Genomic DNA, 25,479 nt, shown 5'->3' on the forward strand with positions numbered 1-25,479 from the left:
ACCTGGGGTACAAGGACAAAAGGTTCACGTGTCATAAATAGCCGGGACTCTTTCTTGGTCCCACTAACATGCTAAACCTTTGGGGTACGACTAGCTTTTGGTAGTTTGGCAACACTGCAGAGAGGCATACGGTCCCAACTGATCTATCGTCAGACAAACTGGCCTGATTTGTCATTTATTTGCACTATGGTGGGACATTTGTCATAGTCGGCTTGCCATTTACAGTTTATGAAGATAGCTGTAACAGAGGCCATCAAACTGTTGTACATCAGTTTACATGCCATGGATGCTGACATTTCTTCTATTTGACATGAGTTTCTTTGATTAGTTAGTATTTTTTTTTTTTTTAACATTAGTCCTACTTTGCCTGTTTCCCAACTGGTTGGAAATGCCTGCACTGCAGCTAGGACTGTAAAGCTTCCTCTAGAGAAAACGGACATTTTGAATTTTTGCTAATTGGCACCTAGCATGAACATACTGTTTCTCAAGTCACCAACTTCCAGCTCCTTATTTTTCTGCCTATCTACATGACGTAGAGCAGTCTGCTCCTACCATGTCATTCTATTTGGGACAGTGCCTTCTTTTTTTGCGGTTTCCCCTTCCTAAAGGAGCAGTATTTTTCAATTCTAGTTGAAATAATTATCGAAATTGTTATGCAGTACACGAAATTAATTATCTGTAAGCAGCAGTTCCCAGCGTCTGGCCTACAAAGTTCCTGTGTCTGGTAAGTTCCTATTCGTTTCGAGCTGGAATTAAGACCTCCATGGAGAACTAGCCTCTCCATATTTAACTAGTATAGAACAAAGCTACCTTGGACTTTGTGGAGAATGTCATGACACCTTCGATGTCAGATGGTTGTGAGACCGGGCTAGGTACTGGAAGCTGCGTTGCCCATCTGTATTGGTGAAAAGAAGACCATCTCTATTCACTGTCCTTGTTCAACCTTTTCAGGAGTAGGGCATTACACACACACACACACACACACACACACACACACACACACACACACACACACACACACACACACACACACACACACACACACACACACACACACACACACACACACACACACACACACACACACACACACACACACACACACACACACACACACACACACACACACACACACACACACACACACACACACACACACACACGCGCCTCAAATCCACACACACACACACACACGCGCCTCAAATCCACACACACACACACACACACACGCGCCTCAAATCCACACACACACACACACACACGCGCCTCAAATCCACACACACACACACACACACACGCGCCTCAAATCCACACACACACACACACACACACGCGCCTCAAATCCACACACACACACACACACACACACACACACACACACACACACACACACACACACACACACACACACACACACACACGCGCCTCAAATCCACACACACACACACACGCGCCTCAAATCCACACACACACACACACGCGCCTCAAATCCACACACACACACACACGCGCCTCAAATCCACACACACACACACGCGCCTCAAATCCACACACACACACACGCGCCTCAAATCCACACACACACACACGCGCCTCAAATCCACACACACACACACGCGCCTCAAATCCACACACACACACACACACGCGCCTCAAATCCACACACACACACACGCGCCTCAAATCCACACACACACACACACGCGCCTCAAATCCACACACACACACACACGCGCCTCAAATCCACACACACACACACGCGCCTCAAATCCACACACACACACACACACGCGCCTCAAATCCACACACACACACACGCGCCTCAAATCCACACACACACACACGCGCCTCAAATCCACACACACACACGCGCGCCTCAAATCCACACACACACACACGCGCGCCTCAAATCCCCACACACACACACACGCGCGCCTCAAATCCCCCCACACGCGCGCCTCAAATCCCCACACACACACGCGCCTCAAATCCCCACACACACACGCGCCTCAAATCCCCACACACACACGCGCCTCAAATCCCCACACACACACACGCGCCTCAAATCCCCACACACACACACGCGCCTCAAATCCCCACACACACACACGCGCCTCAAATCCCCACACACACACACACGCGCCTCAAATCCACACACACACACACACGCGCCTCAAATCCACACACACACACACACGCGCCTCAAATCCACGCACACACACACACACCTCTCAAATACACACATACACACCTACATACCTCTTGGATTTGAAGCACAGAGCCGCACGTCTTCTCCTGTGGCACATGACTACATTTCACTCCAGATAATGTTCAGAAAGTGCAACGTTTGTTCCCAGTACCTACCTGAACAGGCACAGACTCCTGGCAGTTGCAAATTCCCTAGAGGTGGGCGTTCAAAAGGTGGGCTTTTGCTGGTCTGGTCCTAGTGGTTGGCCTGAGCTGGACTAGTTTCAAGCCACAGGCTCTCCCGGCAAATAACACGCTTTAGCCCCTTTGCTTGTACTTCTGATCCAGAGGTAGATTAACTCTTCTAGTTTCATGGTGGTGTTTCATCCACCAGTCCTGTATATCTCAGAGTTCGGTCTTCATCTTCTAGCAAAGGTTCTTTGCCACTCATTGTTTACCACGAAGCAGATTTAAAGTACACAGCGGTACGTCATGCTTGCCAATCTGCCTTCTCATCTCCAACCTTGCTTTTAAGTAGCACGTTTATAAGTTTACCTGTACTTGTTGCAGCGTCTCCGTGGCACCATCCAGAACAGATAGATTAACTCCTGATTAAGCACATTCAGTTTCAGACAATCTTAAGAGGGAACTTCAGAGGGGTATCAGAAAATGGGTGGGTTGAGTCTGGAGGTATATTCACCCTGTGTCCAGGAGCACTCCAGGTGTTAAGTCAGTTTAGCTAAGGTTAAATCTGGAATGGTGGGCTGCAAGGGAGATTAACTATCCGTGGCACTGGGTGGTTTTAACGATGTAAAACAGATGTCCACCAACTCGTGAAACTCTTCAGTCCCTCTCACACGAGGTTTGTGTAAAGTAACTACAAATAAGTTTATAAAAGTAAGTTTTTACTGTGTTGAATAAATGTGCAAAATTAGGTTTACAAAATTATAAAGAAATTCAAAGTTCTAATTTCGTAATTAATTAGAATTTGCATTCATAACGAAATTGTTTTTTTTAATAAGAATAATCAATTGTACACAAATGTATTAACATTTATGAATGTAAATTCTAATGAATTACGAAATTAGAACTTTGGTTTACACAATTATAAAGAAATCGAATTTTGTACACTGAGTCTGGAGGTACCCAGTGACGTGCATAATACCAGATGCCCGGATTGTAGCAATAGAAATAGATCTGCACAGCAGTACCCTATACTCGCAATTATAATAACACTTCTAATATTGCTTAAAACCGGTCTGTATGGAGAGAGATCCCAGGGAAGCCCATAGCTTCTCTTCAGTCATTACAGAGCATAATATGTTCCCAGTTTAAAACTAGTATTTCACTGAACTGCCTTAAAAATGTCTCAAAACAATCGAAACGTCAACTGTAACAGATCCTCATGGCAAGCCACACATTTGGAAAGTTTTATTATGGTATATACATTGCTACAAAGAAACATTTTCAAAATTCGTAACTGTTTGCTTTCACTGCTACATTATGGTCTTGTGAAGCATAAGCAAGGCTTTTATTTTTGAGTGCATTGTGAACTGAATCGCTTCTAGGGACTTTGATAGACAAGGTAAGGTGCCCTGAGATTGTATGATTTGCTCGGGATCACACTCTTTGGTTAAGTGGTGAAGCTGGGTTGTGAGCTCCATCTTAGGCCCCTGAGCCACATATCGTCACATCTGTAGTTTGTAAAGCAAATTAGCCAATGCTGGTCTTCTCAGGACTAAAATAATATCCTGCTTTATAGAGCACTTGGAAATTACACATGACATGATAAAACAACCTTACATTATTATGGCAAGGAGAACGCTATATGTAGAAGGCTACAAAGGGAAGACTTGCATTGGGCAGTTAAAATACTAGTAATTATCCAATCCGTTGTGGGCATAGGTATGTTGAGTTATCTGCAGGTATCACATGTGAATGCTTTCACATTTCTACATAGTCTCAGGCCATTCTTTTTCTTGCTTGCTCTTTTTCCCTTGGCTCCAAACCAGACGTCTCCACTATTCCGACACCCACCTGAACCCCTCTCTCCTCCCCCAGACTCATTCCCTGCCAGTGTTCTGCTCTGAACATGATTTATCAAATTCACAATCACCCTGCAGGAAGGCTGGAGGGGCGGTCGCCATTATTCCATTCAGCTCCCTTCATTCTGAATTTGTCAGAACCTCCAGGTTTTCGGTAACCATTTTTTCCCTTGGGGGAGGGGGGGAGAGGAGGAGGAGGAGGAGGAGGAGGAGGACGAGGAGGACGATTCACTTTCAGGAACTCTGCTTAGCGCGAGTCCCTCTGCAAACAGATCAGCAAGAGGGATTACATAAAAAGAAATGGAGGGGGGTGCAGGGGAGGGCTTATGGGGGTGGACTCCAAATCTTGTGAATTGGTTAGCCAGTCTCTTCAGCTCCATTGCGAAGCTTCAACATTGATGGTCTGCCCTACAAATGGTTGAAATCCTACCAGTAATAGTCCCTCTGAACCCCTCAATGTATTTGAGTGTGAAGGAGAGCTAGATTTTGAGCTCTCAATACTTCTGTAGCACTGAGAATTCTTGGGCACTACTTGTACGGCTTGCTGTAATCGTAAAGAACGCAAGTGCGCCAAAGACGTTCTATGGCCCAGTCTTCTGCTTTTTAGGGGGCTACATTCAGCAGTGTCTTCTATCATGCAGTGACGAGCCAGCTTCCTGCTCATGTTAAAGATATTTCAAAGTCTATCCCTGATTCAGACATAGACAAAAACAGTATGTTCTGGGATACACATTCCTGCATTTATTTTTTTGTTAGCTTCTACAAAACATAGCCTGTGTATATATCATAGGCATTTATACAGCACCTGTTACCACATTAGTGCCCCTTTTTAGGATTTGCCTTTGGATCTTTTCCCACTAGTGGAAAAAAATAAACTAGTATTCAGGTGGCTACAAATTCTTCTACCGCTGATGCGAAATCTGAAAAACCACACCCTTGCAAATGTTCTTTGGGTGGTATGTCGCATGGCAATGTACAGGCCTCTTCAAAAGCCATTATTGGCACAACTGTCTGCCAACTCAAAGCAAACCTCCCTTTGCTGTAGTCTTGCATTATAGAGCATACTACTGAAGGCAAGTCAGTTTTACGCACACTCCAGAATAAAGACAACCGTCTAGGGAAATGGGTCTGGAGATAGCGTTGCAAGGATAACAAGGTTTAATTGCACAGAATACACATCAGCAAAGGACACTGCTGCCTGAGAGCTCTCTGGTTAATCGAAGGACAAGCAGAAGCTTAAAAAGCCATTTGGCATCATCACATGCAGTAAACACTGGTGCTACCCATTGGGAGAGCCCTATAGAAGGTACTGCTCCGTAGGGGATGCCAGGCCACAATTGATTAGCTCTGCTGCCGTCGCTCAGGATCCACATGGGTCAGCTGGGCTCATCTCAGTCTTGGGAGAAGGTCAGGAAGCTCGTATAATAACATTGTTACATCTGAACTAACACACTAAGGTCCCGATTCTATCACTGTGGCGTGCACCTGAGCAGCACAGAAAATGGTGACGGGGGAAGGGAGATAAAATACAGCCATGCTGACCCACACATTCAGGGCTTCGTTGATACCACCCTTCCCACACCCAAGGTCTCCACCCCGGGTTTGATCTTTAATGTACCCCTCCCTGTACCTCGTGTTACAAAGGCTGTGTTTTAAGCTGTAAGAAATAGTTGTGCATGGTTGGATCTTTTATGGACACTTGATTGGTGTTTAGGACAGGAGGTTTGCTTGCTTATCAGGGAATGCAGAGGTGTGGGGGTAGAGTCCGTGGTGTGAGCCTAACTTTGGGCTCACTGGGTAGGGGTTATAGGCCTATTGGCAGTTTAGTGGAGATGAATAGACATGTTGCAGCCCCTGGGGTTGTCTCACACGCTTGCATGCACATTCCTCTGAAAGATACTAAATGTTTGCAACAGTGGAGGGAAAAGTGGGAGAACTGGCTGCATGGATTCATTCTGTCCTAAGGAGTTTGGGCCTAGTGAACTGGGTTAATTGAGTTTGGCGGGTGCAATACGATCACATAAGCCTGTGCTTTTGGCCTACTACAACATGGAGTTTCATTCTATGTGGTTTCTAGTGCTGCACATCTACGGTTGGCGCTACATTGCGTTTAATGGTGTTTTCTTCTCCCCCCTTATACACATCACTTCATATGGGGTTCGCCTCACCTGAAAGCGCCTAGGGGGGGTGGGATATACTAATATCTATCCCAACATTCTCCTCTTTGGTTACTTCTACAGTAATGCATTCTCCCCCGCCATATTTACGCTCGTTGGCCCCCCTTTCTGCTTCTTCCCTGGCAAGTGTTCCATGCTCTACACATGTTGTAAACTTTCCCCTCTTTGTGCATACTTTCCCCTCTTTGTGCATACTGTTCGGGTGTACATGTCCTGTACATGCATCCTCCACCGCCTGCCAGATCCACGCATACCTCTTTATAGTTTTTGGGGTCAAGGGGAGGAACAATGGTTGTGTGGAATGAGGAATTTGGACCATATGGTGCACAGGGTGAGGGGGGGGCAGTTTTTATCTCCACTTCCTTTGTATCACGAGGTACCTTGGTATTCCCAATACTATCATCGCTGTGAAATTAGGCACAGCTTTGTGTCAACACCGGAGACCCAATTGGCACGTGCAGAAGATCACCAGAATAACTACGATGATGGAGACCAGCATTTTCATTAGCGTTCTGAGCCATGATGGGACCCAATTAAAGGCCATTGTGAACCAGTGTTCTTCTTGGACCCCAGTTTCTTTTTTTCATTTTCACCCTTTATTCATGTACTGCTGCAATGACGTGTGACACTGTTGCATTTTCAGCGTCTTCAGAAGGTACGAATGTGCAATATGAACTCCCGATCTTTTTGCAAACTCCTCCTTCCATGGCTGTCCAGAGATCCATTACGTAGCAATTCTGCATGGTCATTAACTGAGGGCCCTCAGTTTCACTTTTATAACATTGAAACCCTGCTCAGTATCGTTGGCCAGCTTGATCAGCTCTCATTGCACGATTTGGATCTATTTTGATGCACTTGTATTGGTCTCTCGAGGGCCGCAATCCATTTTAGTTTAATGTGCTCTGCCCAGGTCGGTGCGCATGTCTGCTCCAAGAGTATTGCTATTTTCTCAGATAACCCTTAAAGTTCTCCGGCCCTGCATGCATGTGTCGTTTCTTTCCACTCATTGACATATCTTGCTCCCCCGATTACTGAACGTGGTTCTTTCAGGCAGTAGGGGTTTTTGGAACTGGTTTTGCATTTTTGGGGGTCAGGATCAATGATTTCTAGATGAAGGTTGCGTGCCTAGAAAGTACCCTTGATCCTACATAGCGCAAGATGAATTAGGCATTGGGTCTCTAGCATGGGTACTTCTTGAGGAACTAAGACCTTGGCGTCCCCAGATGTGTGCGGTATTAAGGAAAAAATGTAGCAACTCCAATTAGTTGTTAGTCTTCCCATAGCACTCATCCAACTGTTTGAGTGTTCATGATGATGAATATCTTCCACTGTATCTAATCCTAAACCAGTGTTCTTCAAACATTTTGGCCGGGGCCCCCCCTGAGCAAAATTTGGGCAGGTAGGGACCCCCCAGAAATGCCAAATGGACAGTATATATTGTGCGCTGTCACCTCCTCCCATCAGTCTCCTCTCCCTCATCCCACTCCTACCCAGTCCCTGGTCTCTCCCCACACCACCTGGGCTCTCCCCACTCTACTCCCACCACTATCCCATGTTTCCCACCCCTTGTGCTCCCACAATAGTCCCAGAGATCCCCCCCATCCTGTTCCCAACACAGCCTGAGGGCCAGTGGTGGATGGTGATTTTTTTTTTTTTAAGTGGAGGGGCATAACTATTTCCCCCAAAAATGCCATAGCGACCAAGCATCGTGAGGGAGCCCGCACCAATAAAGTGGGGCTCGGGGGGGGGGGGGGGGGGGTGGGGAATTCCCCCTGTGAATTTTTTAAAATGGGAATGAAACTCCTCTGATCGCTAGGATTTCAACGTCTAACGAGTGTCGATTCTGCAGAGTGCCAGCAGAAATCGAATCGATCCGCCATCTTCTTCTGACATGTCCTAGCACCTCGAGAATAAGAACTGTGTACCTGAAGGAAATGTTTTAGGATCACACACTAAGTGACCAAGATGTTTGCTGGTCTGGACTGATGGCTGGGGATAGAACAGCGTGGGTATTGGCCACTTACAAAATTCTAGACCATGTGAACACAAAACTTCTTCTGTTAAAGCCAGCTTGATAGGTCTGACAATGAATATTGATTATTTCCTTCTTCTTCTCCTTTATCTTCTTTACTCTAAGCGTTTCTCCTTTTTGTTCCTTTTTGTTTTAGTTTTCTCTGTCGATGCAGCCTGCTGAAAATGATTTTTGTAAAAATCTTAAAGATAAAAACAAAAAAAATAATGGGTTAAAATTTTGCATTGTAGAGCATACCTTTAACAAAAAAATGGGTAGATAGCCAAACAGTTTGCAATTGGTGCTGGTGGGGCCATGGGGGAAGGCATGACATTTTTTTACTGGACATCTATGATGTCCAGTAAAAAGATACCATCCCTGTCCCTTGGGACCCACTGGGCCTAACACAATCAACATGATTGTGTGTATGCAAGGCACTGCACATTCATACAGCAATCACTCTATCATTCACACGAGCATCCATCACCATACACTCACTCATAACATAAGCATACACCATCCATACACATGTTTAAATAAACAATATATAAACGTACCTTCTGCATTGGCCTGCGTGTGGGTGCTGAAACTCCCTGCTCCAGGCTACTCTGTCCGTATGTGTTAGGAGGCGCAGGAGCTCCCCCTCGGACATAGACATGCAGTGCCCCAGCCAGCATTTCCAATGAGCTATGGAATGCTGGTGAAGCAAAACACCCCAGCACTTGCATGGCTCAGTGAGCATGTGCGGCTGGGGAACTAAACTGAACTGTCAAAGGGAAACATTGTTTCCCTTTGACAGTTCAGCCAGCCCAGGAGCACTCCATCGGCTGGAAAAAGCAGCTGAGGGAGTGCTCACTGTTTCACTGGTCTGGCTCCTTAGCTCTTCCATAATGGGTGAGGGGCCAGTCAAAATGGGCCACCATTTTGGCCAATGTGGACCAGTAGGAGTTACTCAACTATGCAGTTAGTAATTTTGACCATTGTTGCTGAATATATCACAATTTACTTGCATTTAACTCAAAGCACCCCCTTGGGTACTATTGAAACAGTGGGCCTCATTGCAACCCTGGCGGTAGCTGTGCGCCGGTAAAACCGGCACGGCTGCCGCCAGAGTTGCATCCAGGTCCGGCACCCACGAATGGGCAATTACCGGGTAATGCTGAGTTAGGCGGACCTGATAATTGCCCTTTCGCACGTGCCGGTAGATCCCCATTCCCATTGAGGCCGATAGGGCTCGATGGGAATGGGGAGCTCGGATGCACCGGCACCGCTAATAACTGTGCCGGTGCATCCGGCGAGCTGTACTCGTGGGTGCTGCACGGCCTGCCGGGTCAGACCTGGCGGGCTGTCAGACACCTGCGAGCACAACTCTTACTACGGCGATACAGTAGCAACGGTGCCGACAGCTTACCGGCACCGTTGTTACCATACCGCCATAGTTGGAATGAGGCCCAGTCTGTGACTAAAGGAATGAATATCCATTTACAACTGCGGCCCATTTTTCATTGTTGTCAGACAGTTTCATGCTTCAGCCCGACCATGTGAGCCACCCCTGCCCATTTCTTCCAATCTAAAAGAAAAACTTTTTTTATTTATTTTTTTTTTAAATATTTCATGCTGAGCTCCCAGGGCCCCCCCACGCTACAATCAGTTTTGCAGATACCACTAGGCCTTCCAGATCGAACAATAGAATTGTGCCTGCAACCAACTCTGGGAGTACTACAGATCGGAAAATGAAGTCTGTGGGTACCCTCCACTCTTTTCTGGTAATCTGGGGGGGGGTACCCTCCACTCTTTTCTGGTAATCTGGGGATCCTCTCGTCGGGCGACGACTTTGATGCCATAAGCAAACCTGGGATGACAGGGATACCGCTCACTGCCACTTCACTGGCCACTGCAAGTATTACTAGCACTGCTCTAGCACATGCCTGGTGTGGCGCAGACAAACCCTCTGTCTGTAAAAGGAATTGTCCTGTTCAACTTGCTAAGCAAATCCCTACCGAGTAAGTTCACAGAAGAACTCTCTGAATAGAGAAGGGGGGGCTCGTACAACCTTTCCTCCCACCTTGATGTCTAGATCTTTTGTGTATGGAACAGTTAAAACAGCCCCAGAGAGGCCCTATGTGTTGAGTCTTTCCTGATGGCGTGAAGTTTCCTTCACTAATACACGATTTCTCTGCTCCTGAGTCGACCACGAAGATGAATTGTTTGTTCCCTAGCTCTGCCCCCACCAGTGGTTCCTCTTCTGGATGGAAGGTCATTGACAGTATGGACACACAAGTGCTCTCTGTGGGCTGTCCTAGTCGGGGTACATGTCTGTCCTGAGGAATGAGTTTCCCCCTACCACGGTAACTCTCTGATACAGGGCTGCTGTTCCGTTATGTGCAATTGAATAAAACCATGATGTTGTTTGATCCCACACGCTGCCTGTTCCTGATCTCTGCATCGCTTGAACCCTAAGAATATGTAGCACGGCATCTTCCTCATCTCCCATGGTGCATTGTATTGACTGTAAATCTGGGGTGTCTGGCAACATGTGTCACAGTGCATCCCGTGCTCTGATCTTGTTAAATGATGTGCCATCATGGGCATAATTACTTAGCGTTACTCCCGAGTACCCAGCATTAATCCACATCGTCTCTGCATGATCTCCCACTACTGCTACTAACACTCTTGATGTCCCCAATGGCTAAGCGTACCCCGGCTGTGTTTTCCTCAAATGAGTAAATCCATTTCCCTGCACCCGCTGTCAGTGGCAGGAATTCCTTAAGGAGGTTTTTTGTCGGTTGTGCCCAGGGTACATAGTGTGGTGGTCAGCGCGCTTGTGTATTGTGGGCATTTGCAGTTTTGCCTTTCCTTTTCCGTCCTTAATTGCACTTCCCTTTTTCCTGGTCTGGGGTGCTTGTTCGGCCAATCCCTCTGCATCTTCTTCTGTATCATCAAAGTCACTCCAATATTCCTCGTCCCCTGTCCTTGAACATTCACATTCTGTCTTTCCCCGTCCCGTATGTACGCTTCTTAGTGGTGCGCTGTCTATTCTGAACAGGAAGTCGCCTGACTTCATTTGTCCCCGGGTGGCTGTTGGGGCGCCCCTGGAGGCAACATTGGATCGTCTGCCACCCTCGTGTCCTCACATGCTGCCCGTAATCTTGCCAGTTTTGTACGCGTTGAGGCTAATGCTATCTCTAGGTCTCTTGCGCTCGCTCCCGTGTTCGCCGATACCTCTGGTGGTGAGACATACGGTGGGGGTGGGGCCATACCTGGTGGAACCACCATAGTGCCGGCCGACACACAAGTTGTGTTTGTATGACCTTCTGCTGGGTGCGTTGCTAGTGTATATATTCCCTTTTTGATTCACCATTGTTCCCAGTCTCTTCTGTACTAATCTTCCTGTCACTGTCGGATGTTGCCCCCTTCTCTTTTGATACCTCTGTTTCTTAGAACATTCTCCAGAGGTCTAATATTTCCCTTCTATTCAGCAATGGTCTCCCCTTATATCTTGCGGTCAAGTAAGTGGACATATGGTCCAGGGCGCATCTGTCAAAAGATCCATGTTCGGGCCAGTAATAAGGCATTCCCTCCCCTTTAGTCTGTCACCCTTTGGTTGTAGTACTTTTTTAAACTTTACATATGTGGTCTAGGGGTGTTTCTATCCCCATTGCCGTGTCCGGAGGGTGTCTTGTGTCGGGGCTATGCTTGTACTCCTACGCCACAGTCAAAAAAGAAATGTGTACACGCTAGTTAAAGCATATACACCTTAATTGTGTCTTTAGTACAAGTCAATACTGTCAATAATTTCACAGAAACATCAATTCACTTTTTCCCCTCCAAAGTTCCCCGCTAGAGCTTCTTCATACACTCCCTACATGCTCCCCTGATACGTTGACACATGTCACACCCGCCCCTCCTGGGCCTCCTCCGTACACATTAAGATACACCAACAAAACAACCTAAAATTACAAGCTAAAATAGCAACTACTACTTTCCCCAAGCTCTGTAATTATACAGGGCTCCTATATTTATCCCCACACTGGTCGAGACTGTGCATGTAGTGCTACCCTCTCCCCCTAAATCCCCCCCCCCCCTTACTCAGGAGGCGGGGGGGTTTCTGTATTCCTTTTTTCCTTCCCTTAATTTCCTTAAAGTAAATAAACAATGGTCATCAAAATCACCACAACCTACAAACCAAACTACACTCACTTTCATTCACTGAGTGTTCAGCTTCTCCACACTGCTCTATGCACCCAACCCAACTTTGTTATCCCTTGCAGGCTATACTCCCGTGTCCATGGTCTTCTGAAAGCCGCTGTTCACGGGGGATCCACAACAGGCCTGGCCCTCTCCTTGGGGTCGCACCCCGCTCCAATGATCGGGCAGGATTTCTGCAAAGACGGCACCCGCAAGGCCACTCAGCGTATGCGTTTTGAGACTGGTCATTGTAGGTGGGCACAGCCCTTCCGGGGAGTCCACCTAGATTCCTCTGCAGATACAGAGACGATGGAATCACGTCGCAAAGGGTCACCAAATGAAAGCATGTCCCTTTTCACGCACACTCCAGAATAAAGACCACTCTCTAGGGAAATAGGCCAGGAGATGGCGTTGCAAGGATCACAAGGGTAATTGTGCAGAATGTAAATATGAGCAAAGGACTCTGCAGCTTGAGAGTGCTATGGTTAATCTAAGGACAAGCAGAAGCTTAAAAAGTCATGTGGCATCATCACATACAGTAAACACTGGTGCTAACCATTGGTAGATCCCTATAGAAGGGCGTGCTCCATAGGAGATGCCAGGCCACAATTGGTTAGTTCTGCTGTCGTCGATCAGGATCCATGTGGGTCAGCTGGGCTCATCTCAGTCTTGAGTGAAGGTCACGTTGCATGTATAATACATTGTTACATCTTTACTAACGCACTAAGCTCCTGATTCCATCACTGTTGCATGCACCTGGGCGGCACAGAAAATGGTGCCAGGGGTAAGGGAGGCTAAAATAGTCATGCTGACCCACACATTCAGGGCTTCGTTGATAGCGCACTTCCCACACCCAAGGTCTACACCCTGGGCTTGATCTTTAATTTACCCATCCCTGTACCTCGTGTTACGAAGGCTGTTATTTGCTGGAAGAAATACAGTTGCACATGCTTGGATCTTTTATGGACACTTGATTTGTGTTTCGGACAGGAGGGTCTCTTTCTTATCAGGGAATGCACAGGTGGTCTGTGGTGTCAGTGGTGTGAGCCTAACTTTGGGCTCACTGGGTGGGGTTAGGCCTATTTGCATTTTTGTGGAGATGTATGGACATACTGCAGCACCTGGGCTTGTTGCTTACTCTTGCAGGCGCATTCCTCTGAAAATTATTAAATGTTTGCAACAGTGGAGGGACAAGGGGGGGGGTTCTTCCGTGAGAACAGGCTGCGCAGATTGTCTGTCCTAAATAGTTTGGGACTAGTGAATTGGGTTCATGGAGTTTGGCTGGTGTAACGCGATCATACAAGCCTGTTCTTTTGGCCTACTACAAAATGGAGTTTCATTCTATGTGTTTTCTAGTGCTGCGCATCTGCGGGTGGCTCTATATTATCTCCATATTGCGTTTAAGGATGCGGAAGCATCCTGGCAGGTGGGATTTACTAATTTCCATCTCAACACTACCTTAACTTGGACAATCACTCATTCTAATTCTGCAGCAACCATGGCTCTTAGTATAACATATAATAATCTTCCTATAAAACTAGGATTGTTTTTGAAATGATTAGTAAAGGTGAAAGTCCAGCCTAGGAACCCTCCTCTGCCCTGGTCAAAGGAAAAAATCCTTTGACACACTTCTTTCTGCCAATCGAGCACATCCCAGTTTATTTGGTTGTGGCTTTCCAAGACTAGTCAAAGTGCAACACATTTTGTGAATTTCCCCTCCGTAGGCAGGGGAGGAATTAAAATTCTGGTTAGCGGAAGGCAAATAATCACCCCACCATCCATTTCAAGTCAAGTTATTCCACTCTGTAATGTCCAAATCTATGCAAGTTCTGGATTTTCTGCCTCAAGAAAAAACCTTTTGTTCATCTTCTCCACATTAATCTTAAATCTATATGTGTGATCTGTCATTTTTCTACAAGAACCCAGCATCAAATGTATTAATATGGCTAAGCCACCCAGCTGTATCGCCAGGTCAAAGGACCCCAAGACATCACTCACCTTTTGAGTCCCTGACCAATATCCGAATCTGGATGAACGCCTACCTTAAGCTTATCTCCATGAGAACCAAATTCAAACTCATTGTTCCCTCTGCTGAACAGCATATCCAAAAGTGGCTTGATATGCACCTGGTAGTATTCACCCAACAGTGTTCTCCCGCAAATCCTTAAGCTTCATTGGCCAATGCAACCTCTCCTTTAGAAAGCTCATGGCCAAGAAAGCACAAATGGCTTGACTACACATTACCACACTCTGCAAAATCAAACCCTTTGTCTCCCTGCACAAATTCAGCACCAAGGCATAAATTAGTTTAAAAAAATGGATTAACAGAGTTTGCCAATTAAAGTATTCTTGATTAGCAAACCCATTTGATTAGCAACGTTGTACCAATATTTGTACTAATATTTTTAATGTCACCAGAAGGTATATGTACCCAAGACATAACATGAGCAGCAATACAGCTGTTTTGTCTACCTCTGAAGTAAGACGTTAGTGCGATGAGTCCTTGCCGATTTAAAATTCCGATAGACCTGCAAGTTGAGTAACTTAGTTTACTTACTCAAAATAGGAGAATTGCACTTGACCTATGCAACAGATGAAGACCAATGTAAATGTGCCTTCTGTAAAATGGTGCATTTCACCACAAACAACTTTGATTGGCACACTGCTGCCACCCAGGAGCCAGCCATGCACAGTGAAACTTTATTTGACATTTATTGCAAACAAAGTAAAAGCTTAAAGTTTCAAACATCCCCCGTAAATAATAATCGCCTGTCCTAAAATCTAGTGTGAGAGTGAAAAGACTGAGCCCTGGATGAGTGTCGGCAAAATGTAAAAGGTTAGCTGCATGAATGGACACAGATATGATAAAGCTCTGAAAACAGTTTGGCCAGCTCTCTCCCGGTGCGGATATAAAATGCAATCATAATCGTAGAGCAAAGCGAGCTCTGGAGGCTAGCTACAGTGTATGACAAGGCAGTCAGTGCTCCAGATAAGGTTTTAAAGTGGAAGTATTTTACTCCCTATTTTTTTTAAAGATTGGAGTAAAACTATTTCTTGGGGGTAAAAAGTAAGTTCCATTCCCTATAGGAGTAAACAGATTTAACTATGAAACTGAAATGTATGTGCATTACATAATTATTTGTGCCTAGGTATCCATGTACATTAAAAGATGCATTTTACCTCTTCACATTAGGCAGTGATAGTAGTTTCTTCATGTGACGCTACCTGTACTACTAGATGAAATTAATCAGAGTGATTTGCCTGCGGTTGAAAGTACCGCGGGCAAATCGTTTGCATGAGAAAGTTGCGAACTACCAAGAGTTTGCACCTTTCTCATGCGAACACATACACTCTAAAACGCACAAACACAACACACCCATAACACCCCCCCCCCCCACCCACACCCCCAACATAAACCTTGTCTTCACGCTGGTTCCCTGCAGCGCCAGTTCCCTTTCACTTCCGTGATCGGGAACCAGCGCTGCAGGGTCCTTTGTCCTTTTCTTCTTTTTTTTTTTTTTTTAAATGGAAGGCTGCAGAGGTGTCCCCCGCAGCCCCCGCTCACTATACCATAAAGTATGTACGATGCGGGGACACCCTCGCAGCCCCCATTTCTTTTTTATAATGCTACCACCAAAGGTTCGAACTTTTGGTGTTCGAACCTTTGGTGGTAGCATTTTTAGAACAGCATCATGTTAGCTCATCTTGTGTGGCTTGCAATTGATAGGCTGATTACTTGCAGTTCCATGTCACTGCTTGTGACCTTCCATCTCGCTTCAGTGTTACATGGATGGATGTCATTAGTTGAGGTAATTGTCCCGCAGCATTACCGCCCCCCCCCCCCACTGCCCTCCATTCATTTTCATCTAGTGCCTATCTGCTAATCTTCCCAGCTGCCTGCCCCCAACGCCTTATGGTTGCCGTGAAATAAAATTTAAAATCTCTTGGCATATGATAGGAGGCAAACTAGCACAACATGCACCAGCAAACTAGTCTAAAATGCACAGAAGGGGGCCTATGATAAAATCTCTTTACTTTCATTACTGGAGATTTGTCCTAATAGTCTCCTCTGGCCTAAAATTGACCAGAATCTGGGTAGAAGGCACTCTGTAAGTTCCAATTTAGGCAATTGTAAAAGCCTCAATTGCCTAGGGACATGCTAAAAGGATGCTATCTAGATCACCAGCCTCTTGAGTAACATTTTCAGTCTTGGCACTTGGATTTTATTAGTTGAGGAGTTCATAGATTTAAGAGACTATTTGATACAGTGGGGGAACTGTTCCCTTTCCTGGTACCCTTGCCACTAGATTTCCGCTTAATGAAAATTGGTAATGGAAAGTAGCCTTTTGACTAGAAGGATTACTAATTCTATGTTGATTTGAACTATTATATATCTGTGTGGGCATAGAAAATATCTGCAAGTCAAACCTTTTGGCATTCTAGCAATGTGTTTGAGAGGGGATGGTATGTTGAGTGCAGCATGGTTTGATGAGCTGGTGGCGGAGATGCAAATATTTATCAACAGTGTTTGCATTTACATAGCTGGTATTTTTAGACCTGTATGAGACATTAGGTGAGCTGAAGTCATTCCACGACAGAAATGCATTCATACTGTTGCTTGCTTGTTTTGGATTTTGCTTTTGACCACGTTTTCTTGCTTTTGTCCTACAGTGAAGGAGTTCCTTGCTAAAGCCAAAGAAGACTTCCTAAAGAAATGGGAGATCCCTGCACAGGTATTAAACAGTACAGTACATTAAGACCCAGTCCTGCCATTCATACCTCGCTGAAACATACATTGTATTGTAATACAATCAGCTTTGGACTCCTAATAATAATAATGCTTCTTGTCCTTTTCATTACATTTCATATTTTGATGTCTGATATAATCTGTGTTGTATGTTAACTTGTTCAGTGAGGTTAGAACCTTTATTCTTACATCTACTCTGCTTTTTGTCCTTACTTAAAGTATGTTGTCCCTGGGCCGCTTTTTGGACCAGAGCATCCTGTGCAGCAGCATTAAATTCGGACATGATTTTGTGCATATGCTGCCACATCCCTCACAGAATCTGCCTCACGTGAAACACTCAAAGTATCAGTCCCTTTCTTAGAATGTGGCAGGGGTATCCGGAAGCGTCTGGACCTTGAGTACGCTGAAATGTTTTTTCATGTTTTTGCCCGGATTATTTGAGGTTTTCGACTGTCTGGCACAGACAAGCCTGCTCTCTCCCTGTAGCGCCTGTGGCCTGGCACTCTTGTCTTTTAGGCTCTTTTTATGACTCATTCGTTTTGGGCATTAAAGGCAGATGACGCTTAATTTGCAAAGATTTTTATCAGCAGCTAAAAAGACCATCAATCTACCACTTCATTCTTTCACAGATCTGATAGCTTATTCATAGCCTTGTTCCTTTTTAAGGCGAAGTCTTAACGTCGCAGTACCATCTTCCACGCTATTGGTTTCATCATGGTCTTTAAACTGGTAGGTGGCTCTTTGAATTCTTCACCAATTACTTTTAGGTTCTGTGGAGACCCAATAGAGACACATACCGATAGTCTGTCTAGACCCAACACCAGGAGAAAGGACTGATAAATTGCCCAGGGCCACTCAAGCTGAATACTTTAGAGTCTATAGAAATTCCTCTGTTTATCAGTACAGAAAAACCAGAGATTTTTCAGGCTAAAGGTACAGTGCTTTGGGGTGTTGCTGATGATGCACCGTTATCGCACCGCTGGTGCTCTCCTTATGGAATCAGATAAGGTGCCACTCTTCAACTCTTCTTTACTTTCTAAGCAGCAAGATGCAGAATACATGGAGAAACTGGGGCTTTCAAACTTTTTCTGAAGGAAAAACAGATTTTCCAACCATTGCCTAGGTACCAAGCATGCATAATTTGGGTTTGGTCTTATGTTCCACATGTTTGCCTGTATGGCAAACGGGGCTGGGGGTGGCATAGGCCCTCTACAACCTTTAACACATGTCTGACAGAACTCTCCAGTAGAAATATGTACAGCATGGGATAATCTTTCAGCTTTGTCTAAATGACTATTCTGTCAACCAACTGTTAATCTACCTTAGTCGGAGTTAAGATTTTGTTGACCCCTTACACGCTTTTGAGACTACTGAGCCGAACTGGCCAAACTGACACGCTTGCCTTCCCAAAATACTCCAGCCCTACCAAACATTCCCATTTTCTTCCTTGCAGGAAAGAACACCACATGCATGTTGGCATTTAACGTTTTCAGAAGTCTCCTCACTTCTGATCTCTACAGATCTGAGATCCTCTTCAATGATATTAAACGAAAAACACCCAAGCTCATTTAGCTGTAGTTTTCAGGCTTGCCTCAATGCAGGGGACCTTCCATATCCTTCTCCTGCCTCTGACTCAGTCTGGAAGAAGGGACAGGAAGGGCTGAGGTAGGGAAGAACATAGATTTATCACCCAGCACAATTGCCTGGTGGAAAGCATGTTCTATTCTGGGCAGGGCTGCATTGGCTGGTGATCTTCAGTATTTGGAGGGCTTCATTGTAGCCTATAACCAAATCTGCGTCAGGACACGGATTCAGCCAGAGGTGTACATTTTCCTGGGACATCAGGCCTGGTTGAAAAGTACTTTTTCATTCGTCCCCAGATCATGAGCTGACAAAAGAGAAGGCATACTCCCTCACAGCTCAATCTCTGGTAGCCACCCACCCACCACATCACAGCGGTTTCCCTACATTTGGCCAAAAAGCAATTTTGCTGCATTTTTGGGTGCTTTCTGTGGAGGGTGGGGGGGGGTTGGGGTGTAGTGGATTGGAACACCTTTTTTCTTGGTTTATGGGGTAGTGAGAATTTGTGGGACGGTTATGACTGTGGTAGGGAGGTATTACTGGCTGGAAAATGCAGAGGCCAGGTTACAAGGTGGGCCAGATCCAAATCCTTGACCAATATTATAGTGGGAGTGCAGAAACCTTCTGCTTACAATTCTTAAAAAGGTTATTGGTGTTTTGAAGCTCCAATGGGGTTTCACTCACTACATCTTATTCCTCCTTGGTCCTTGCTGCTGCTGTTGTGTGGGTGGACTGGAGGCAGGGCAGAGCAGAGCTTGTGACCAGATAGCTCTTTTATATAAAAATCTCATTAGATCTGTAGGTTCTTTTGTTGCGAAGCAAAGATTACATAATTCCATACACCTTTAAATTCAGACCACAGTGCATGGCTTAGCTTGCAGCCGATCAAGACATGCTCTATGCCGGTTCCTTGAAGACAAGTCGAGGCAACCTTCCTGCTGTCCTGGTGTATCCCATTATCCACACATCGCAACTGTAGTGGCTCCTGGTAACTGGGGGGCTGAGCCCCGAGTGGTTTGGCAGCTGCATCTGGCAGTCTGAGGACTCCAGATAGCATACAGCAGACGCAGCCCACGATGGGGACTGCTTCCTCAGAACTATGGCGCACAATGCACCAGAGGTTTGCTGAGGTTGCTGGGCAGACTACACCCGCCTGTGAGTGAGGGGGTTTAAGCTGAGGCATTACGCCTTTTTCAGCCACAAGAGGGATCCTGCCCCCTTAATTGCTTAGTAACGCGATCTTGTGGAGGGGGTTGGGGGACAGAGGCCTCTTGAAAGTGGTCGGCCCGTATGTTTATCCCTTGAACCCCTATACCTCCTGGGACCTTAATCCTTGTCCTGCCTTACTCGTAGTTTACGAGGCCTTTCGACAGCATCTACAGCTCAGAGCACTCCCTCCAATTGCCTAACCCTGGGTTTTCTGTCCTGTGACGGCTCCTGGTTGTCCTGCGCTCCATGTGAACCAGGGTACTGGTGAAGTGGAATCCTCCTGTCTGGTGGCATGTAACAATTCCCAGGTGACTACTTCTCCTGCTATTGTCAACTTGGAGTGCTCTTTGGTGGCTGTTGGCCGGGTACCTTCTTGTGTTGTCTGGTGTTTTGCTGTACTAGCGTCTGCCTATGGGAATGGTGTCCAATGCCGTGAATGCTGGAAAGACGTGATGGCCCTATATATACACTAAAGAAAAGCTTTGCAAGGCAGAATCTTTCACAGAAATAGTGGTGTGAGCTGGTTCAGAGGAGGGGATTGGATCAAGCGCTCTGATAATGAAGCAGGATCTAGCCCAGATGTTGGGTGAAATCAAGAGGGAGTTTCAGAGCTCACTTGCGGAATTCACACAGACGTGGAGCAATAGAAAGGGTGACTGAGGCAGATATCTAGATTGACGAGGCAGAAAACACTACTTGCGAGTTGAGCAATGATCATTTGCTCTTTGACAGCGCGATCTCTGTGTTGGAGGAACAGTGGGGCAAAAATGTCTATCACAGATCCTCACCCGGTTTGGTGCTTGGGTAAAGACCATCGAATTGACGATTGCGTCTCCGGTCAGTCTATAACTGAAAATGCTCTTTGTGAACGAAAAGGTAAATTGGCGGTGGGGCGGGAAGCTTTGAAGGGATCTTAGATGGACTCCACCCGGCACAAATATTCGAGGAGTTGGTCGAGACATTCTTCGACTTCTTCTAAGGTCTCCCTCTTTGTCATCAGACAACTCCACTGAGGTGATACGATGCCCGACTAGGTCTGATTTCCCGAACAAGTGGAATGCTTTCAGGGTGGAAATGATGTGAATTTTTGAGAATGCGGCCTCAACCCCCTCAAAAGCCCCTCGCAAGAGTCGGACCCCGGTCGCTCCCTTGGACGACGCAGGCAGATCAAAAACTACTTCGGCAAATAGTAAGTTGGAATCTCGACATTCTTGATCTGACACCAAAAAGTCAAAGGCTTCGACCCGGGAATCGAGTCGATCCCCCGGTTCCGTCAAAACCTAAAACGTCAAGTCTATCCATGTCTTCATCGGTGCTGATCGCTTCAACGCCGAAGTCAAAGGTATCTCTATCGAAGAAACAGTAAACTCATTCAGGTTCTTCGAATCCCTTGAAGCAAATTCTAGTACAGGAAAGAATCTACAAACCTGTACCGAGGTCTGACTTTTTTTAAGTCCATGTCCTCTATTCTTGAAGAGGAAAGTGCCTCTGAGGGGGATGTTTCTCCTTTAGGAGTCAAATTTGGCTCTAGAGAAGTTCCTGAGGAACTAATTGACCCCGAGTCAAGGTTGAAAGACCTCAACGCTGCCAGTAGTATAGATACGTATCATCCAAAGTTGGAGTTCACAAAACCTGACCATTCAGAAAATGCTGATTCAGGGTACAGGAACCTTATGAACAAGGTGACTGAATTCATGGGTTGGAGCAGGGCCTCACCAACCTTCGAACAGGATGATATGACAGACATCCTAAATCAGGGTCTGCAAAAAGACCCACTTCTACCCTTCCATAGGGTCCTACAAAGGAAGGTAGAATCTAACTGGGAGACTCCTAAGGCTGGTTCAGCTATTGATAGGAGCTTTACTAGAAAGTATAGACCTTCCTCCAGTGACCCTGATTATCTCAGGAAACGCCCTACACCTGAGAGCCTAGTGATCCAGGCTGCGACTTCTCCAGACAGGCAGCCTATCCCTCTAGTCCCCCCAGATACAGAGGATAAGAAAGTGGACGATTGGGCCCGCAAGATGTTTACCTCGGGCAGTATGGCTCTAAAGTCCACGAATGTCACCTGTACCCTAGCCAGGTTTACCATACCCTGTGGTACTATATTAAAGGGGCGGCTGAACTTATTCCAGAAGGCGAAGAAAGGGAAGTCTTTCTGGATATCATTAAGGATGGCAAGGAGGCGACAGGGGAGTGTCTCCAGGCAGGGCTGGATTCTGCTGACAGCATCAGCAGATCCATGGCTGCAAGCACGGTACTGCGCAGATTTGTGTGGTTGAGAAAGTCGGGGTTTGCACCTGACGTACAGGCCAAACTTCTCAACATGCCTTTAGCCGGCTCGAGGTTGTTCGGCAGGAATGCGGACGAAAGTTTGGAGAAGCTGCAGACCACCAGGGCGGCGGTCAATTCTTTTAGCGCCTCCATTTGGCAACCTTATTCGGGCTCATCTTCCTGGAGAGGTCGGTTTTTTCATTACTACTCCTCCTTTGGTAGAGGAAAAGGACAGGCTGTACAGAAAGGACAAAGGAAATTCCCTTGTGGTGGACGAGGAAGGAGTGCTAAATCAGCCTTAACAGCGGCATCTTTACCCTCAGCCTCTGCTGCAGCCGTCCCTAAACTGCTCTGAGACCTTAGCCCACAAGACCCCGGTGGGAGGCAGAATCTCTCGGCATCTGAACGAATGGCGGGCATTACTTCAGATGCTTGGGCACTGGAAACGGCATCCCAAGGTTACTGCCTTCCTTTTCTAAAGAGGCCTTGGGATCATCCACCGGAACCCAGCTTGGTCAAAATTCCAGATCCGCTCATTGTGCAGGAGATTTCAACCCTGCTAGCGAAAGGTACAATAGAACATGTACCTGTAGCGGAGAGGAACAATGGTTGCTATACCCCTTATTTACTCTTGCGTCCCGTCCCATACTGTATGGGCGTCCCTTCCAAGGGACGGGAGACTAACCTTTTTCACCAGAAAAAACCTTCTTACCCTTTCAATTTAGAGGCGCGCAGGGGGTGCGGCCCAGGGAGCATGTGCTGCCTGACTCTGCCCTCCGGCGCCACACCTCAGTCCCCTTTTCTGCATCGACATGAACGGGGCGCATTCACCAGCGCTCCTGGGTTTGGTTTCGGCCATGTAATTCCACGCGCGGATACTTCCTCTTTGTCTTTTTGTCTTTTTGTCATTCAGGCGTCACGCTCCTCCCCGGCGAATGTTGACTTCTACAGGGTTCAGCAGGTTTCCAGCCTGCAACGGGCTCTTCCCAACTTCAGACGCCCACGCCCTCTGACCACGGTTGGCAAGATTGTTCAGCGTGTGTCTCGCTGTCCTCGAAAGTGCTGAAGAACAGACTAGGCTGGTGGAGCTCTTCCAGAAGTCGCCACCAGAGGACCTCAAGAACTTCGTGAAACATCAAACCAAGCCCAAGGTAGGGTCGATATTATCCATCACACCTTGCAATGGAGACTCCTTCTCAGGGACTCTGCGCGGGCCCGTCAGGTCCTTCTACCAGCACGTGCATAGAGGCTGCTGCAGCTACCGGCCTTCTGGCCAAGGGATCCTCGGATCCTCCCGGTGACAGTGTTGAAGGACAGGAAGGTTCTTTTACCGGGTCTTAACCCGAGGGGCTCTGCCCTTGTACCGGCACCACGGCCGTGGGACTATGCCCTAATACCGGCAGTATGTCTGAGGAGGCGCCTAAACGCAGCTCTAACGATCCCCGGCTCGAGGGGGCCACACCTTCCGGGCCTAGGCCCGAGGAGAAGGGTAGGCCTAGTGATCAACACGCAAGAGTCTTTGACAAGGCCGGGCCCAGCGGGCTGAGTAACACGTTGCAGACTTGTGGCAGGCAGCTTGACAAAATGGCCGCTGCGCCAGAGAGAGGCACCCATCCAATGCCATTCCAGGAATTCTGCGAAGAACGAGTGTCAAGGTGGGACTGGCCTCAACCAGGTACGTGGCCTACAGCCTAACTCTCCTTTGCGCAGGGCAGCTTTCCTTTGTGTCCATATGGACAGGGTACGCAGCGGCTCCAGAAGCTCCCCGTCAGCACCTGCTGCCACCTCCTCGGCCAGTGACGAGGTCGTCTTCGAGAGGTTCCTCGGCCTCATGAAATCACCTCGGATGAGGGTTATCCTCAAAGACGCCATCAGAGAAGTCCTTCCCGCAATGCTAGCGGCCCCACAGATGCCGGCGCCCCAGCGCAGCAGCCTCCTCCGGCTCCCCAGCAGTCTCCGTACCAGCCTCCGCCACCTCCTGAGCCTCGAGCCGCGGTCCCTGTACCCCAGCCTCCGGCACCAACTACTCCTCCACAGGATCCCCCAGATCCACTGGATACGGATGAGGAGGATCATCCAGACACGCTATCCTCAGCCAGGGCCGGCCACGAACGTCTTGCTGGTCTGGCGGTGTATCTGGGCCTACCCCAACCCGAGGTTGAGCAGCCGGCAGTGGGGGTTCTGGCGGAAGTCCTCACACGACACGTCTCTGCCAAATTGGGATTCCTCTGCAGACCGATGTAGTCTCTCTGGCCAAGAAGGGCAGCCCAGCCGGTTAATTGATGCCTGGACGCCAAGTAAAGGCAGATGGAGTGGGATACACTCTTGTTCTCGGGCCGTCCTCAGCCACACTCCTCGGTGATCGCTGCAGTATTACTTTACTCCAAGCCTCAGTTGTCCTCAGCCGCTTCCTCTGCGGCGCTGCTAGGCAAGGAGGAGAAGATCTTGTATGCGCATGGCAAAGTCTATTGCAACGTGTCCTTAAATCTTCGTAAGGCCAACGCATATGTGCTGGCTGCCGCCAACCAAATTGCGGACTTCCTCCCGGCACTCCCCACCCAGAGCCAATCACACTTTAAGGTGTGGCTAGCCGAAGCTGGTGGCGCATGATCTCATGGAATCCACCGTGGCCCATATTGACACCTCTGGCCGTGCCATCTGTATCGACACGGTCATGAGAAGGACAGCCTTTTCCGCCCCTCCACGGACGAAGAGCTGGACAAAAAGAAAAACCGCTCACAAACGGCCAAGTCTTTATCCATCCTTACAAAGACCGCACCCAATCTCAGCAGCGCTCCGATAGGAGTCGTACGTAAGGAGGGTTCCTAGGCTTCCAGGAGCAGCATACATCCAGGCAGCCGGACTGCTTGCCGGCGCAAGCAACAAAAAGGGGGGAGGGGAGAGTAAGGGTTTTGTCCAGTCCCCCTCCTCTGCAACAGCCTCCGAGGGGAAAGAAGGCATGACATTCCCCTTCGGGTCCATCCAGTGGGGGGCAGACTTGCTCTCCATGCACATCTCTGGCGCCAGAATTTCGAGGCACCCTGAATCCACTCCGTAGTA

At 47.3% G+C, this 25,479-nt stretch overlaps 1 protein-coding gene across 3 annotated transcripts in view; it reads left to right on the top strand.

The window, feature by feature from the left end:
* PRKACA (protein kinase cAMP-activated catalytic subunit alpha) overlaps positions 1 to 25,479 on the top strand; it is a 1,211,861-nt gene that overhangs the window by 439,826 nt on the left and 746,556 nt on the right. For all 3 annotated transcript variants that reach the window (XM_069603980.1, XM_069603981.1, XM_069603979.1), the window contains one exon: positions 17,280 to 17,341. In XM_069603980.1, the coding sequence (XP_069460081.1) occupies positions 17,280 to 17,341 (62 nt within the window). The remainder of the gene's footprint in view (positions 1 to 17,279; positions 17,342 to 25,479) is intronic.

Source organism: Ambystoma mexicanum, chromosome 3q (assembly GCF_040938575.1).
Source record: "Ambystoma mexicanum isolate Mex_15411 chromosome 3q, UKY_AmexF1_1, whole genome shotgun sequence".
Lineage (NCBI taxonomy): Eukaryota > Metazoa > Chordata > Amphibia > Caudata > Ambystomatidae > Ambystoma > Ambystoma mexicanum.